The sequence below is a fragment of the Cygnus olor genome, chromosome 9 (assembly GCF_009769625.2).
Source record: "Cygnus olor isolate bCygOlo1 chromosome 9, bCygOlo1.pri.v2, whole genome shotgun sequence".
Classification (NCBI taxonomy): Eukaryota; Metazoa; Chordata; class Aves; order Anseriformes; family Anatidae; genus Cygnus; species Cygnus olor.
Genome location: NC_049177.1, coordinates 26,279,031 through 26,296,310, shown reverse-complemented (window position 1 = coordinate 26,296,310; position 17,280 = coordinate 26,279,031). Strand labels below are relative to the sequence as shown.

The 17,280-nt window shown below is 41.5% G+C and overlaps 3 protein-coding genes across 23 annotated transcripts in view; 1 reads left to right on the top strand and 2 right to left on the bottom strand.

Moving 5' to 3' along the window:
- The window catches only part of MED12L (mediator complex subunit 12L), a 140,052-nt gene that overhangs the window by 85,880 nt on the left and 36,892 nt on the right, over positions 1–17,280 (top strand). For 18 of the 20 annotated variants that reach the window (XM_040567362.1, XM_040567361.1, XM_040567351.1 and 15 more), the window contains 8 exons: positions 9,120–9,267; positions 9,864–9,982; positions 11,136–11,279; positions 11,832–11,995; positions 12,489–12,620; positions 13,725–13,952; positions 16,020–16,161; positions 17,009–17,129. In XM_040567362.1, coding sequence (XP_040423296.1) covers positions 9,120–9,267; positions 9,864–9,982; positions 11,136–11,279; positions 11,832–11,995; positions 12,489–12,620; positions 13,725–13,952; positions 16,020–16,161; positions 17,009–17,129 — 1,198 coding nt within the window. The remainder of the gene's footprint in view (positions 1–9,119; positions 9,268–9,863; positions 9,983–11,135; positions 11,280–11,831; positions 11,996–12,488; positions 12,621–13,724; positions 13,953–16,019; positions 16,162–17,008; positions 17,130–17,280) is intronic. The other 2 variants (XM_040567343.1, XM_040567352.1) reach the window with 2 other exon arrangements.
- On the bottom strand, positions 41–8,162 carry P2RY13 (purinergic receptor P2Y13). 2 transcript variants are annotated; one of them, XM_040567369.1, is made up of 2 exons: positions 8,030–8,162; positions 41–1,718 (listed from the first exon to the last, which is right to left on the bottom strand). In XM_040567369.1, exon 2 carries the CDS (start codon positions 1,703–1,705, stop codon positions 674–676), a length of 1,032 nt encoding a protein of 343 aa, XP_040423303.1. In that variant the 5' UTR covers positions 1,706–1,718; positions 8,030–8,162; the 3' UTR covers positions 41–673. The 2 variants fall into 2 exon arrangements, with proteins under 2 accessions (XP_040423303.1, XP_040423301.1); XM_040567367.1 differs by lacking the exon at positions 8,030–8,162 and adding an exon at positions 2,240–4,070.
- P2RY12 (purinergic receptor P2Y12) lies at positions 4,304–9,087 on the bottom strand. The gene is made up of 2 exons (XM_040567370.1): positions 8,030–9,087; positions 4,304–6,324 (listed from the first exon to the last, which is right to left on the bottom strand). The coding sequence occupies exons 1-2, from the start codon at positions 8,153–8,155 to the stop codon at positions 5,281–5,283; spliced, it is 1,170 nt and encodes a 389-aa protein (XP_040423304.1). The 5' UTR covers positions 8,156–9,087; the 3' UTR covers positions 4,304–5,280.

Sequence of the window (17,280 nt, the reverse complement as noted above, 5' to 3'; positions counted from 1 at the left end):
CTGAGCTGGCACCCAGGGGGAAAATTACAGACATACAAAATCAAGAGCTCTGCGATTTATTCCCAAATAAAGCTAAATTATCTTTAGAAGCATCTATAGTCAGTAAGATGTTCAAGTGTTAATAAGAAAGGGTTTTTGTTTGCTTGTTTAAAGCAGATAGAATTATTCGGTATCTCGTTCTTAAGCGAAGGCATTTTAGTTCTTGTTAACTTTGCAGAGCCAGCACAGCAATGCAAGACTACAAGCTGATCACTGTTAGTTTTATGCATCACCAATGCAGTTTTTTTTATTCAGACTCGTGTGGTTACAGCTGTGAAGTCGCATTAGTGTCTGACTGAGGTGGTACAGATCTCTGTGGTGCGAGTGCAGAACTGTGGCTGGGCGGGCAACAACCAAGATGCAGTTGGGCTTCCCCAGCTTTGATTAGTGATGGTGATCCCAATGAGAGGGCAGAGCTTGGGGGAAGATCAGTGTTAGATCTGGGGTGGCAATGTGAGTGACAGCTTTTCGCCTATCGAAGCTAAGCAGTGACCATAAATATGGAAATGCAGTGTGCCACTTTTATTTAGTAGTAGTATTACAGTACCACTGCCCTTTAATTTTCTACAGCAGAAGTAAAACATTATTTTTTAACTTCTCTACAAATATCCACATATGAATATGAGCTACAGAATCAAGGTTCAGTTGCCGATGTTCGTGTGTCCAGTTCGGATTTGGGGTTTGTATGAACGGTTTTCTGAAGTGTGTCTGCTCTCCTGCATAATATCTTCTCTACAAATGGTTTGCACAAGAACATGTATATCAAAGGGTCCATGCAGATGTTTGTGGCAGCCAGCCAAAGAGTGCTTTCTTTAGCGACAAAGAGCTGGTTCTGCAGACGGCATTCCATTCGGGTTGTCGTTTGACTCAGGGTATAGGGAACCCTGCTGAAATGAAAGGGGACAAAGCATAAGAAGAACACAGTAAAAATGATGAATACTTTCCCCTTGACCTTTTTTTCCCTTTTGTTTTCTTTCTTCTGTGTTTTCATGTAAGACTCATATACCTTTTTGGCAATAATTACATAAAATAGAAACATAAGAATGAGAACAGTCCAGAAGACGAACTGACAGATGTAATTGACGGCTTCATGCCATTTGAGTCCAAAGTAGCTCTTCAGCGAGGCACACTTCTTTACGGACTGCGGTGTTGCTTTCTTGTTTGATAAGATCATGTTTGGTAGAGAGAGAACAAGGAAGAAGAGCCAGACCAGACCTGCGAGGATCTTTGCTGAGGTCACATGTTGCACCCAGAACTTCCCAAAGGGTCTCACGATCTTGAGAAACCTGTCAAAAGCAATGAGACCAAGGAGCACTATGCTAATATACATGGTGTCATAAAATATTACGGCTGAAAAGCGACAGACAAAGGCTTTGAGTTGCCATGGTCCCAGGCCAGAGTCAGTCAGGATTTTCAGAGGAAGCATCAGTGTCATTATAAAATCAGATACTAAGGTGTTTTTCAGGTAGACAATGAAAGTTGATGTGCTTGGAATATAGAAGAAAGCCCAAAGAGCCAGGCTGTTCAGTACAAGTCCCAGGAGGAAGACGAGTGTATAGAGTACTGGGAAGACCAGGTGGGTAACTCTGGTGTCTCGGTGGCATGGGGTGGAGAAGGGTGCTCCGCTGGAGTTACTGATGGTACTCTCGTTTGCAAAGTCTTCCATTTTCCAGAATAGACTTGAGTGAAAAGGAGAGAGAAAACATACAGCATAACAGTTTGTATTCAAGATGACATGTTCCTGGCAGTGATTAGCAGGTTTATACAATTTACACAAAAACTCTGGAACATGCATTAAACAGACTGGCTGATATTAAATCTAAACCTTGTCAAAGTTTAAGTGGTTTACAGACTAATGTGTAATGAAAAGTTGAAATGGTATATAATCATTATAGAGGCCTAAGATAACATAATAGCAAGGTATAACAGCACAATGCCTAGAGAACCATTTGTCTTTATGTGGGCACGTATTTTAACATTGAATACAAATTTTATAGTTGTGGCTGATAACCAAGGTGCCTCTGGGAAGGTGAATTCTGGTATTTCGTACCAAGCATGTACCGTTTTTCCTTTCTCAGCGCATATTTAAATAATGTTTTTGAGAATAAGATGCACACCGCTGGTTATCAGCCTCTTATATCTGAAAGCCAGATGCCCAAGTGCCCCGTCATACCAGATGAGCGCTCAATAGTGCAAGTACCTGAGCAAACTTGGCAGCAGCTGTTTTGAAGAGGGGTCTTTGGCTATCTCCACTTCATCTGCTGTTCCTCTGCTGACAGAAGCCTCAAGCAAAGTATTAAGAATGGGGAAATGTGTAGAATGAAGAAACTTTTTCTGCTGGTGGTGATGTGTTGTTTCCTTCCTCATTTCCACTTATCATCCGAGTTAGTTAATCACGTTTGCTGTTGCCTCTCTCTCTTCCTTTCGGTCTCTGTCAAAAAGTATACTACCTTCTTCTCTACTGACAAAGAAAAAAATGACCATATCTGTGAAGGTGGGCACATTGTCTGGATTTTTGTTTATGTGGATCAACTACACTGTGCCATGACTATTTGGGTCCTTCAGAGATGTGAGAAGAATGAACAAAGAACGTTTCCTGACGGTTTCCCAGGATAATCTTCAAATGTAGCTTGTGCGTGTGAATTCCCATGATCTGGACAGTACTATTTGGCATTAAATCCATCATCAGAAAGTCTGCTCAAAGCTGCCCTTACAATGGGATGAAGCACCATGGGGTTACTTGGCTACAAAATCATGTACACTGACATTTTCAGAAATGGTGCCCTCCCTCTGTAGCTTGAGAAATTGGCTATATAGACCACTGAAGGCAAGAAAAAATGCATTCCGTCTTTGTATTTTATGGTTTACACTGAAATGAGCAGTTAAGGTTTGAAATCTGTTGGACAATAATTAATATTTGAATTCCTGGTGAAGATTCAGAGAAGAGAAGAAGGAAAAAAAAAGCAGTCTTAAAATGTGAGGTGTATTTTCTTTGTGGGACTGTTAATCCCACACAGGAACCCGAGCTTTACTTCTGATCTTCAGAATGGCATTTCTGGTTCATTTCGATGCCAGTGTGGCCAGGTGAGATGGCATGCCGAATGTAGAGACTTTCTCTTTCTGGCAAAAGCTGCTTCTGCTTCATGGTGTGCTTTGTATTTGTTATGTGTTTATCATGTATTTATTATGCATTATGTTGGAATCTAATGCATTTCTCTGTAAACAGAATGTTTTGTTTGAGTAATGTGATTTATCTTCTGGTTTTGTGTCAGCTGTTTCTGGCTTCCTGCTTGGTGCGGTGTGGGAACAGGCTCATCTTGAAGCCGTCCTTCTGTGGGCAGATGCAGATTGCTTTTTGAGGTTCTCAGTCTGTAGCTGTACTGACAACGTCCGTGTATTGGCATAGACATTTTGTTTAACATACATGAACATGTTGATGTTAAAAGTCTGGCAGAGAGCGCAGTGCCCTGAGGATGACCAAGTGAAGGTCACCCTTGCCAACATCATCAGCATGACATGTCCCTAGCTGCCTGACCTGACTTCTGGACATGCCTCAAAGACTATAAAAGCTGAGATGGACTGTTGCAATATCCTATTACCAACTTCCAAGTCAGCTTCTTCCACGTTTTCTTCTCTTACACCTTGACAATGCTCCTAACTTCAGAGGCAGGTACTAAGTGCCTGCGTGTGGCATCAGTGACATCTGTGTGGTATGCAGAGAGCTGCAGTATCTGTTGTTTGAACACACCATCTGATCAGGAGAAGCAGCTGGCAGATAATTAAATAATAAATCTGTGTGTATGTGCAAAGAATGTGGAGAATGGGTGTTGGGTGGAAAAGGGGCATCCCACAAGTCCCTTTCAGGCATCACCTGGGAGCTGGTCAGTCTCCTGGGCCCAGGTGGTTGCCAAAAATGCACTCAGAAGTGACTGGCAATGCTGCTGGTTTCAGGGAAATAATGGTGCCCTATTTTCTGCAGCGTAACCCAACACTGATTGTAATCACTGCTGGACTGTACACCAGCGTAAGCTGTACACGAAAAGTTTGTGAAATCCTTGATTTAGGCAGGCAGGTTATAAGAGATGCATCAGCTCCAAGGCTGAGTGCTGAAGTAAGTGAACTGTGTTCTGATGTTTTAGGAAGTTGGATATCAATCTTGAAAGCTCCCTGTGCCCTGCCAGGGACCAGATGGCTGCTGGAGAGGTGTAGGCAGGACATCGGCTTGGGGCAGGTCTGAGCTCTTGTTTGCTGATGGAACGTTTTCTCTGACTGGGAGCTGTTTTGCAGCTATGCTAAATGAAGCATAGTTTATTACATTAGCCTTGCGTATTTTTCGTGTGTAATTATAATGATAATTGTTCCTGAGAATACCTTCCTCCTTTTTCCCACTTTTCCAAATGAAAAGGCATAAATGGTTACAATTCTTGTATAGTGCAAACAGGCTGCCCTTAATAATTAGTAAAGATTTTACAATTAGTTTTTCGTTCACTAAGATCTAAGTATTCTGTAGATTGAATCTTTGCGCATTTTCCAATATAGTATTTTGTTCTCTGTAAAAGTGTACATTTTTTATTTTTCATATAATAAGGTGAAGCATTTGAAGATTGAACACACATCAAGGTAAGCCTGATTATGAAATAATTTCCTCTGACATAAAACAATTATTGGTCAATGGATTAAGAACTGCAAGCATGTAATGAGGTAAACAAAATGTTACTCTGTTACCAAAAATCTGCACAGATAAATAGTTTACCTACATATGTCCTATATTTCTGTTTATCTTTTGGTTGCATGCAAGGTAACAACTTCGTGTATTTAAAAACTATGTTTATTGTGGATTTTGTTTGCATCTCTTGGCTCTTGTGTTGCCATGGACTTTACTCTGGCCCAAATTAAGCTATTTCTGCAAAATCTCTGCGGGTCATCTTCTGTTCTGTAGCATTTTGTGACTCTGGTTTAATTTTTTCTTGCAGCTCCAACTATAAATTCTAACTTTTTCCTAGAAATTCTGACAAGCATGGAGTCTGTGATCAGATGGTGCTCTTGTTTTATTCAAGCTTTCTAATTTTGCCATTTCTGCAACCAGTGGTGTTGGTTCCAGTGTGTTTGTGCTTCATCTGTAGGGCAATTTGTAAAGGTGTTGGCAAAATTCTAGGTAACTTTCAGCAGGATTTTACTGCTTTCTCCTTGCCTTCCAAATAAACGTATGTGGCCAAGTAGGGACATGGTTAGTTCTTCGTGCTAGAGTGGTGTCTCGTCTGTGTCGTCTCCTTCATTCTGCACTGCCATCTGTGTTCGGAGTTCTGGCGATTCTGTGTGCTTGCATAGCGTGTCTAGCAAGGATTTTCTAAATGATTTGCAAAGGAAAAAGTAAATGAATGGATCTAGGCAAGCATTTAGTGATGTCAGCCACAGCGTGCTCTCTTTTAAGTAAAACAAGGTGTTCTGAGCAGAGCATTCAAAAACGTCTCTCGTTTGGCTCAAAGTGTAGGGAATTCTCGTGAAGTGGAATGGCACAAAACAAATAAAAAACACTGCAATTATGATAAAAACCTTTAGATTTACATTTTTTTTAGATGCTTTTCCTGTGCATCTTGTCCTTTTGTAGGATTTGTACAGTTCCTTACTTATGAGTATGTAGCATACAGCTATGACTGCTAAATTAACCCAGAAGATAAGTTGGCAAATATAGTTCACGATTTCATGCCAGACTAAGCCAAACTCAGATTTCAAGAGAGCACACTTTTTTACATTCTTAGGTGTTTTTTCCTTGTTTGTTAGAATCATGTTGGGTAATGAAAGAGTAAACATTGATATCCAGATTGCCGTGGACAGGATCTTGGCACCGAAAAGGCTTTTTGTGGTTGATGTTCTGAATGGTGAAGTGGCTTTCTGATAGCGATCGATAGTTATTAGCCCAAGAAACATAATGCTAATGTACATGGTGAAGTAAAATATGACCTGGGTGACCTGGCACACAAATCCTCTCAGCACCCACGGTACCAACTTTGCATCACTAAGGATTTTAAATGGAAAAGTCAAGATCATGAGGATGTCAGAAATGACAGTGTTCTTGAGGAAGATGATGAAATTGGATTTACTGGATATTTTAAAGAAGATCCACGTTGCCAGGCCATTCATAGTGAGACCCACCAGGAAGAGAAGTGTGTAAAGCAAAGGAAAGATGACCTGACTGATTTTGTTATCGCTGCTGCAGTTGCTGCCGTTGCCAGAGTAGCTGAAGTTGTTTGTGGCTTTCATTTGCATTTTGTCTTTTCCACTCTCCTTGTGAAAACGAACAAAAGAAAAAATAAACAAAGTGGGGCTTATATCTATTGTGAGACTTCAGCCTTTTTAGTCTATTTTTGATTTTTGTAGTGGGAACATTTCCAGTGGGGCTTTGACTGCTGCCAGGTGGGTTTTTATCTAACCAAGGATGTTGGGTTTGTGCAGGGGGAGAGCTGGCACTGGGCACAGCTGTCCCTGTGAGGTGGCCTGGCCTGGTCTGCTCTTCTGTGACCCAGGAGCCAAGGTGACCTGCCATCCTGCTCTGCCAGCGTTCCTGCCCGGCCAGAGGGCTGCAGGCAGGGGCTGGGCGGGTGGTACCCCCGGGTGGGACCCCCCAGGCCGAGCTCCACCTGGCTGGACTGGGCGGTGAGGGCCGTGAGCGGGGAGGGTGGCCTGCAGCAGCAGTGAGGCCGTCGTGTGGGCCGGCAGGGCTGCCATTTCACTGTCTGATATGCGTCTGTACAAACTATCTCCTTTTCTTACAAGGAAGAAGGAGAAACATCCTTTTCCACATCCTCTTCTTAGTGTGGAAAAGAGATGGCAGTTAAACTCCTTTTGACTGCAGATTTAACAGTGCCAGGCTGAAGTAAAGAGTAATCAAATGTCCCTTTTTTATTTTCTTTCTGCTTAGCTGGCTGTCTTTGTTTCCCAGAGGCACTACTCCAGCCTGGCTGTTGGTTACCCTTGAGGCTGCTCTCTCCCTTTCCCCCCATGCCCCTTGCCAGACAGTGGGAACGGCCACTTGCAGGCTGCCGCCTGTTGCCCTCAGACCTGCTTCCAACACTGGGCTGGGTCCAGGGGGTGTACGTGGCCCCCCGAGTCCCTGAGTGCTGCTTCCAGGGGGAGAGAGGTGAGACATGAGTGGCTGCTCTTTGGTTGTGCATGCCAGCAATTAGATAGCTAGCAGCATCTTACTTCAGTGGTTACACATTTGCCAGCACGGTCTGTAAAAGGTATTTATATTTAAATTAAAAGGTATTTATATTTATATACTTATATTAATATAAGTATTAATGTATAACTTCACTACTAGTTTATCCTGTCATTTTTCTAAATCAGATGCTTTATCAAATGTCATATTGCAAATAGATCTCAAACTTCGTTGACTTGAACCACAGTGCCAAAGCAGTGTGGGAGTGCTGGTGTCTCACAGGCCTCCGGCAGCGCTGCTGGCGCCCAGCCGCTGGCACCATCCTGCAGAGCGCATCGCCCGGCCTGTTACCGCAAACACCCGCCCGTGTGCATCTACGTAACTCGTAGCAGGGACTCAGTGGAAAACTTGCTCCTAATCTGAAAGCCTCGGTCTGATCGGGTTTGATCCAATCTGGTTGCTAGAAGAAGCCAGGCAGGGGTGTTGAATCGGTCAGTTTGGTATTATGAAAGGAGCGGCTTTCGGGTGTGTACTGATGCAATTGTAAAAATTGCTATCTTTCAGAGCGATCTCTGTCTTTGTAAAATAAGACGCCTGGAGGAGCTGAAGCTTTGTCAGCCAGTGCCTGAGCATCCCCAGCATTTTTCTCACAGATCTGCAAAGTTTTATTTCTGTCTGTAAGACTTAGAGAGGAATTTCTAAATCTGCTTTGCTGTGAAGCACATGGCAGATTTTGCTGCTGAGTGTCATTCTAACAAGATAAGTATTCACTAAACATGCAATATCAGGAAAAAAAACACAACAAACAAACCAGAAAACAGAGGAGATTACCGTAGTGTGCTGTTGAGAAGTGATGAAATCTTGTGTATTTCCTGTGATGGGAAGCTTGCGTTGCTGGCAGAGGGTCGCCTGCGGTTCCTCTCGCTCCGCACTGTGGCAGCAGGCAGGAGTGTTCATGTGCAAGTCCCTGGGAGCCTGGGGAAGCTGGAGGAACAGCTTCACATCCCAGTTCTGCCACTTAGACCTTCCTCTGGCTTGAACTGGTTTCTCAGCCAGAGAGACAGCTGCAAATTCCAGGTGATGCTGTCAGTGCTTCTCTTTTTGTTTCCTCTAGAACAGAGAGCGAAATAGAATTTTATAGATAGTTTGAGGTTTACTTCCTGCTTTTGACAGAGACACTATTTTTAAAAGAGGTCATGTATTTTGTAAGACTGCAACTTTCTGAGTGTACAGTGCACTTCCGCCTACTATCTTTTTGCCTTGTGATTTGTGTGGTGTGTGCTGTTTAGTATGACTTTTGTACACAGCCTTATCTGTCTGAAAACTTTAAGTAGTCTCATTCTGTAAAGAGAAACAGTCATTGGAGAAGGTAAATATATTACTGCACGAAATATTTACACCTTATATGACTTGCAAATCAGTTCTCCAAGTTTTTAAGTTATTGTGCATCAACATTTTAGAATATATTTTAGTAGAAGCCTAAATATAACCATTTAGAATTTAAGTAAACTTAAATATGTCTATTTCTTTTGGATGTACAGAACACAGTTTTGTTGGGCTGCATCTTCTTTTTAATGGATTTGTACGTAGCAAGAGAAGTGATACAGTTTCTAGACATCTTGTCTTTTATTTACTGACTTACTACTGAATATCGATCCATGGGGCAGCTAAGGGTGATTATCCTTATGCATCTTCTGACTCTGTCTTCATAGATACTTATAGAATTCATAATACCAAGTTACATTTTTTCCCTCTGTATTTTAACCCTTGTCAGTGATTTCCTCCATGTGAATAATCACACGAGGTGCTTTTTGTGATGAAGAGTTTGTTATTGTTTATTGCAGTCTGGGCTATTGGGTTTCTGCAAGTGATAACAGAAAAAGATAAAGGAAAGTGGCTTCACTCCTTCTGGTCTTTTCAGGATGAATCTTCAAGTCATGAGTGTAACCAGCGCATGATTCTTCTTTATGGTGTTGGTAAGGAGCGTGACGAAGCGAGACATCAATTGAAGAAGATTACCAAAGACATCCTGAAAATTCTGAATAAGAAGAGTACTACTGAAACGGGTGGTAAATGCTTTAACAGTGCTGTACGGTAGCCTGTAGAGAAGATCGTGGGAGCTGAGGTGCTCAGCAAGTTTGAAGCCATGCATGTTGATCATGTAACTTGGCTTTCATCCCCTTCACCATCACTGGGCGAGGTACCGCATTCCCACAGCACGGGGTGCACCTGCTGTGCCGCGGCACCGGGACAGGAGAAGGCCGCTGTGGTTAGAAGTCCCTATGCTGTGGTTAGAAATCCCTATTTGACATTATAGCAATTTGGCTGTCAACATTGCCGTTAGGTTAAAGCCTCAAATATGAGATACTGGCCAGCCCTTACATACATATTCCTTACCTTCCTAGTAAAACAACGTGACTATTTTTCAGTTATTATTGAATGGCGCCTTCTTGCACTGGAATAACCTTAAAGTAGCTTTTACATTGTTACCTGCTATGCTCTGTATTTTCACCAAGTATAACGGAAAATTGAGAGAAGAAGGGTTTTATGTAGTCATGAGTGAAGCTTTAAATTTTTTTAATTGTGTTATAAAGCAGTAATATTGCAGAGCTACTAGGGCTCCATTAAATATAAAATGACCAAAATAATATTTTTATCTGTTAAGTTGGGGATGAAGGGCAAAAAGCCAGGAAGAACAAACAAGAAGCATTTCCAACCCTTGAGACGGTATTCACAAAACTACAGCAACTGTCATATTTTGATCAACATCAGGTGACATCTCAGGTACTCCCCATGTATAAAATTGTAGCCTTTTATATTCTGCCATAGAGAGATCAAATAGGAAGCGAATCTAGGTTTTTAGAAATGTTTTGTATGTACCAAGAATTTTGAGTGCACTGCTTCTTTGAAGGCAAGAGAAAAAAATGCTGCACTGGTTTTTAAAATATCTGCTTCAGTAGGTATTTGGTGGTTTGTTTTGGTTTGTTAGGACTTTTTAAATTAATTTTAAGAAGCTTTGAGGGCTGTTACAGGTGTCATGATTTTTTAACTGAAAAATTTGAAATCAGTTTTACATTTCAGTCAACATCATTGTTTAGGGATCACTGGTAAATTAGGTACCTATCAGTCAATCTCTCGTGTATGTAAAAGGTATGTTACTGCATCTGTGTGCATGAAGGATGGTGAGCTCTTTTCTGTGTTTGTGCAACAAACTGACTGTCTGAGAAACAGATGGATAATACAGTTTGTTCTTTTCTTGGTATTTAAATTTATAGTTAACATTTGCCATTAAAAAACTATATTAGTGGCTGACTTGAGAACATAACTTATTTTAAATGACAAGCTTGTTTTTCCTGGTTTATATTAGGACTTGTGTGCAAATGTATCTGCTTAGGTTTTCATTACTTCTAGTTACTGTTTTAAAGTATTTTTCAATAACCTCAGGCTAGCCTAAGGAAGAAAGTAAAAGAGGTTCATGTTTGATACTTAATTTATAACGCATCACTAGATCTGGTGTTTTGAATGAATTCAATACATGTTTTGTTTGCAGGACATCGTTTGAGTAATTATTTCAATAAAAAAGCACAATACAGTAGGATGAAAATAGATTTTGCCTCTCCTTTAAACAAAAATTGAATTTTAAAAAGATCCCACAGAGTAAAATTAATTATTGTAGGTATTAATAGCAATTTGACATTTAGCTGTAAAGCAGTAGACCAGCATTTTTCTGCTTTGTCTATGTAGCAAATGAAAGTGTTACAACTGACTTGCATGATGGTAAAGATATACTCTATACTTAGGCATGATTTGTTAGTGCTTTTATCTGCAAAATGCTGTAATTTGCTATTACCAATTAACAAATTTAGGATTTTTGGAGCAGTAGTGTATCTGAGAAGTCCTCAGTTATCATACAACTTTTCAACGTTTATTTTCACAGATCTCCAGTAATGTTCTCGAACAAATAACTAGTTTTGCCTCAGGAACATCATATCATCTTCCCTTGGCTCACCATATACAACTTATCTTTGATCTCATGGAACCAGCACTGAACATCAATGGACTGATAGACTTTGCAATACAGGTAAGAAGAGTTAATTTTATTAATAGGTACATCAGGACAAAGCTGTGATACATTTTTAAGTAAAACCAGAAAAAAAAAAACAAACACAAACCGATTATATTCTCCTGATCTGCTGTCATAGGACTTTCTCTGTTTCAGTTTCCTAACCTCTGAAAAAACTACCCAGATACTTCCCCTTCTGTCCTACTCTCTGACCATTACGGGCAGTGAACGGATCTACTTTATTTTAAAAATATATATAATTAATAAAGAACTGGATTATTTTAGCACAAAGTATTTTAGTATGGGCTTCACTGTTTCAGGCGCAAGCATCTTATTACACAGTAAAGCATGTAGGTGCCAGAAATGTTGTGTTCTTCTGAAAAATAGTTCTGAGGGACGTGTTCTGTACTTTAACAGTTGATTTTGCTGCCTCTTCCCCTTGTTCTTTAGCAAAACAGATTTTGTTTTGGCTTGCCATGTAGTATTTCCTTAATTTTTTTTTGACACCTATTTTACATGTTTAAGTTGGAAGTTATTTTCAGCTGGTTGTTTTTGTGTATGTGTTTTTAGCTGCTGAACGAGCTGAGTGTTGTGGAGGCAGAGCTGCTGCTGAAGTCATCCAGCCTGGCAGGAAGCTACACAACAGGACTGTGTGTTTGCATTGTTGCTGTCCTGCGGCGTTATCATGCCTGCCTCATTCTCAACTCAGAGCAAACTGCACAAGTATTTGAAGGGTATGTGGCAGCTACACTTTTCCAAAAAAGTATTTCTGCTGTTCTCTTTTAAACAAAAAATGTGCGTAGGTTCAGGTAGTGAGACCAAGCAGTGCATGGCACTGGAAGCTGCTGCAGCAGCGCTGGAAGGCTGCAAGCAAGCTCAGGTCTGTGCTTGCTCTAGTGTCGAGCAGATGGCTCAACTCTGCAGCCTGCTCCTGCTGGTAGGACCTGCACCCTTGGTAGCCTAGGAACAGGTCGGAGTTGTATATCTCAGTTTGCTACCCATTCACCTGATTCTTCCCTGGGCTCCCTTGTCTGGAGGGAGTTCTGTCCTCTCTGGAGCCCATGTAAACTCACAGGTGACACCGAACTTCAAATGACCCCATCAGTTTGTAGATGCAACATTTGTAATCGTGTTACCTAGCTGGTGGGCTTTATACAATATGTAACAGTATGAGATGCATTTCTAAGGTGTGTTGGAATGAACTCAGAATGGTTTCTGTCTTTGCAGGTTGTGTGGGGTGGTCAAACATGTTGTTAATCCCTCAGAATGTTCCTCCCCAGAAAGGTGTATTTTAGCTTACCTCTATGACCTGTATGTATCCTGTAGTCACCTGAGAAGCAAGTTTGGAGACCTCTTCAGGTGGGTGGAAACATGATTTTTCTTATTACTGCCTAACCTGTAGGCTGATGCGGACTCCTCTGTTTTCAGTTCAGTTTGCTTTCCATGGAAAATGCACCGTTGCCTTTGCTGCTTTACCTTTATGGATGAAATCCTATTGCGTGTGCCAAGTGCACAGCACATGGACCTGAGCCTGTGAAGTCCTTGCGTTTGTGCCAGTACCTGCCGTGGAGGAGCAATGGCCTGGGCCCTCCTCACTGTGCTGTGGTTAGCAGTGCAGCGAGCACGTGTGGTGCAAGGGCAGTGGGGACCATCAGCATTGGGTCAGCTGCTGAGGCAACCGTGACACAGCTTTGGACCCTCCCCTTGCCTTCGCTTTCACAGATTTTAATGTGGCTGATTTGTTTTCCATAATGCTGCAACAGATTGACCAAAATTCTTCCAACATTGGATGGAAAATAACAAAACCAATGAACTTTGTCTGTGTGGATGCTGTTCCCAGCTATGGTATAAGATCTAACACTTGAGACAAACACTCCTTAGACTATTTTGTGTGCGAAATTTATGTTCTTCTCTAATAGTATTTTTCTATGTTTCCACCACCACCACCACCAAAGAAAGCAAATTAACATATAGGTATTGCTAGCCTTTATTATTTCTTGGTCTTTTGTCATAATTTTTAACGCCAGAACATGACCTTTATGTATCTTTTCTCTATTTACTGACCTCATCCTTCAAAAAGTTGTCAATTGCGTCACATTATTACTAGATATGGGGGGGTAATTTAGATAAGTTTTTACATTTTTCTGTAACTAATTCTGCTTACCACTGCTGCAGTTCGTTGTGTCATAACAAATGAGGAGGGAGAGCAGTGTTACGAAGCACCATTATAGCTCACTGGAAAGGCCTGTGGTGTTCTGGGAAGTTACTGCACAAAAGGAATGTATGTGTGTTCCTTTATCCAGCCACTCACCATGGCAGTAGATGTCATAGAAGCTTCTTATAAAAACGAGATTGTGTACAGAATGGTAATCAAACTAGAACTTTCTGATCCCACATGGTATGTTCAATAATATTTGTGCAAAATACTCTTTTTTGGGCAACTCTCTCTTTTTTGGTCCTCAGTAGTGCCTGTTCTAAGGTGAAGCAAACAATATACAGCAATGTTCAGCCTTCAAATTCCAATCTGCTGTGGGACCCAGAGTTCATGTTAGATTTTATCGAGAATCCTTCAGCTCATAGCATTAACTACTCAATGCTGGGCAAGATCCTGAGTGATAACGCAGCCAACCGCTACAGCTTTGTCTGCAATGCACTAATGAATGTGTGTATGGGGCATCAAGATGCAGGAAGGTAAGGCAAACCCTTCTGGAATTGGAACTGTATGGATTTTTACATGGTACAGCTGAGGTTTCCTTTTGCCTGTTTGCTTTGTGTCTTTGTTGCAATTCTTTGTGTCTGTGTTGCAATTGTTTTCATTCATTACTCTTTGTTATTGCTGAAAGTTTATTTTGTCAGTTTCCCTTGACTTTCATTCATTAAATCAATCTGCATAGTTTAACAAAAGGGATTAACGAGTAGGAAGTACTCACTGTAGGACAAGCAGTAAGCTTTTTGTATCAGTAGGTGTGCTGCTTCAGGTAGGATGGCCCAGCACAATGCTTACCCATTAGATGCCTGTAAATGAAGGAAGGTTCTGCAGTAGGTTGCTTCCTTCTTCTGATGCAATTGATGTTTAAATCGTTAAATGTTGTAATTTAATTTTTCATAGTGAAATTCATCTTTGTGGGTAATATGTAACGTGTCAAAAAATCTTTTGTAAAAAGTATTAACTTTTATTAAATAGAAGCTACTAGAGTTATAACAACTGTCAGTTACATTTTAAGAGTAGTTTAGACCTCATGGTGCATGGTTCCATCAGTTCTCCAACAACTAAAGTTTAGGACGAGATCAGCACTTAGCAGGTTTTCCTGCTTTGTCTTGCTGTGGCTGTGTTCTGACACCAGCAGGTGCTGACTTTTGTCACCATACAGTGCAGCTTCTGTCTGATCCTGTGTGTCACTTCTTGGATCTTACGGCTGTTAGATCTTTCTAGACGATCTCAAAGTACTGACAAGAAGTACAGTGAAGAACTCGTGAAGTAAAATTACTAACGTCAGTGTTGAGGTTTACACTGACAGTATGTTTTCTTTCATAATTCATACATTCTTTTCTCAATTGCTTTCTCCTTCCTCTGTATATAGACCGTCTTCTTGTGCAAATGCGGCAGTGTTGAAACTTTTTGCCCTAGTTTCTTGTTCTGCAGTCCCTGATGCAGGTGGAAGTGGGCACCGATTTTGGATCTAGCATTTACCCCTGCCTCCAGCACTTTTATTCCTCTTAAACCATGAAAATCACCAGTATTTGCTGTTCTGTTCTAATTATGTTCCAATTTTTAGTAAGGAATTCTTAGTCTTGATAGTTAGGCCTAGGTGCAGCAGTAGCTGACTGTCTTTGTTAAGGTTACTGACAGATCACAAAACCGGAGGAAATGGGGATTTTTTTTCTTTTCCTGATTGGCTTCTGCCCAAAGCGTGTGCTGTTGCTGTACCCTTCTCCTCTTCCCCAGCCTGAGGCCATCCAGGAAGTGGGGGGCATCTTTGGAGAGCAAAGCAGCCAAGAAGCAGCGATTTTGTAGACCAGCAACATCCAAATGTGGCTGAGCGAGTTTCGCTGTGGAACAGGGAAAAAATAACTTGCACTGGGATGAGTCAGCTCTGCTCTGTTTTCTGAAATGTTACCCAACTCTGAGTCACACAGTGAATCACATACTGCACAGTATGCAGTCGGTCAAATGAAATCCATTCATGCCGTTTGATTTCCTGTCTCTCTCCTTCCCCCTAGGCAGCAGCACTGGCCTGGCGCAGTGCGCTGCCCTGAGGGCTGGGGCCATGCACCGCACGCACCGCTGCCCGGTGGCACCTTAGCGTGAGCGAGGACAGAGCTGCTGTCTGCAGGGCAGTGCTGAGGGGAGCCCCGCGCGCCCTTACAGGGAGGGAGGGCATCCATCTGCATGGGGGGCTGCGGGCGGCGGGGGCTTTGGCTCTCCGTCCCTCCTCCTGGGCAGCTTAGCACAGGCAGGGGAGCGAGTACCAGGGCAAGGTGTACAGAGTTGGGCTTACAGAAAATAAAGGCCCCATGCTGCTGTGTGTGAATGCAAGCTGTGGGCTACAAGTTGCATGTTGTTTGTAGGTGCGGCAGTTGTCCGCAGCCGAATTGCACTAGGTTACATGTACCAGTAGCATAATCACCTTTGGACATTACCCTCCCCTTAAGTAAGGAAACACCGGTTCTGCTGTCAAACACCGATTTCCTTTGACCTAAATATTAATTGTATTCAAAAGATCTTGCTTCTGTATTTGTTTTTCTCTTCTCTCGTAGGATTAATGACATAGCAAACCTTTGTGCGGAGCTGACGGCATGCTGCACAGTGCTGAGCTCAGAGTGGCTAGGGGTTGTCAAAGCTCTTTGCTGCTCTTCAAATCATGTGTGGGGTTTCAATGATCTGCTCTGCAGCGTTGATGTAAGTCCACACTGTCTTCTAAAGTATCTGTTAAACTTATTTACCTCGGGTTCACTTTGAGGTATAGTAAGGTCTCCAGTGCATAATGCTGGGCACAGAGTTAGTCCTATGTCCATTAGTTTTCAAGGCATTTCATGAGATTCCTGACTGATTTTTATTCTTTCCTACATCTTCAGCATGAATGTAAAATTTGGGCAATGCTTAGAGATTTCTCTGTATCAGCATTTTTTTCTTACTTTATTATGGAATGTTATGGAATATTGGAGGTGCTCTTGGAAAGGAGTAGATGTCAGCATACTTTTTCTAAAGTGCTGATGGATGTGTAAATAACTCTTTATTTTAAAGACCCGGTGTCTGGTGTTGACTCTTAAATTGTAGAGTTTGTGGTACATTTTGCTGTTCTTTACTCACCTGATACAAGTTACCATAGCCTTGTTAAGTCAGCAGGATTATGGTGACTAATGTTATTCAATATCTGGTCCAATATATTGATCTGTAGTTTAGGAACAGATTGCAGCTGTGTACATTGGAGACATATTTTTGTCCTTAAGCTAAGGAATGAGTGTTGGTGTTATCAATTTTTATAGAGTGACAAAATTTTCCCAGGTTTTTATAAGACGAGTGGGTTTTATTTTGGAATTAATTTGTGCTATTTGAAATAGGTCTGTGTTAAAATTAAGTTCAAAGCTATCATTATTTGTCATTAAAAGTTTGGTAATGCACTAAAATGTGGAGACATGCTTATGTGTATACATTTTACTGTTTATTCTAATTAATAAATTCTTTAATAATCATGGCAGCGAGGTGTGCACTGTCATGTGAAGCATCGCAATGTTTTTCTTTCCAGGTGAGTGACCTGTCTTTCCATGATTCCCTGGCCACTTTCATTGCTATATTGATTGCCCGGCAGTGCTTTTCTCTGGAGGATGTAGTTCAGCACGTTGCACTGCCTTCTCTTCTTGCAGCTGGTAAGAATGTATCAAGAGAAAAACTTAGAACAAAAAACTTAAGACTTTTTAGTGAGCTTCCAATTATTGAATAAGTAGTGAAATACCACCTGTTGTACATTACAGCATGTATGTCCCCGCAGTTTGCGAAAGGAGTGATGCCAGGTTAGAT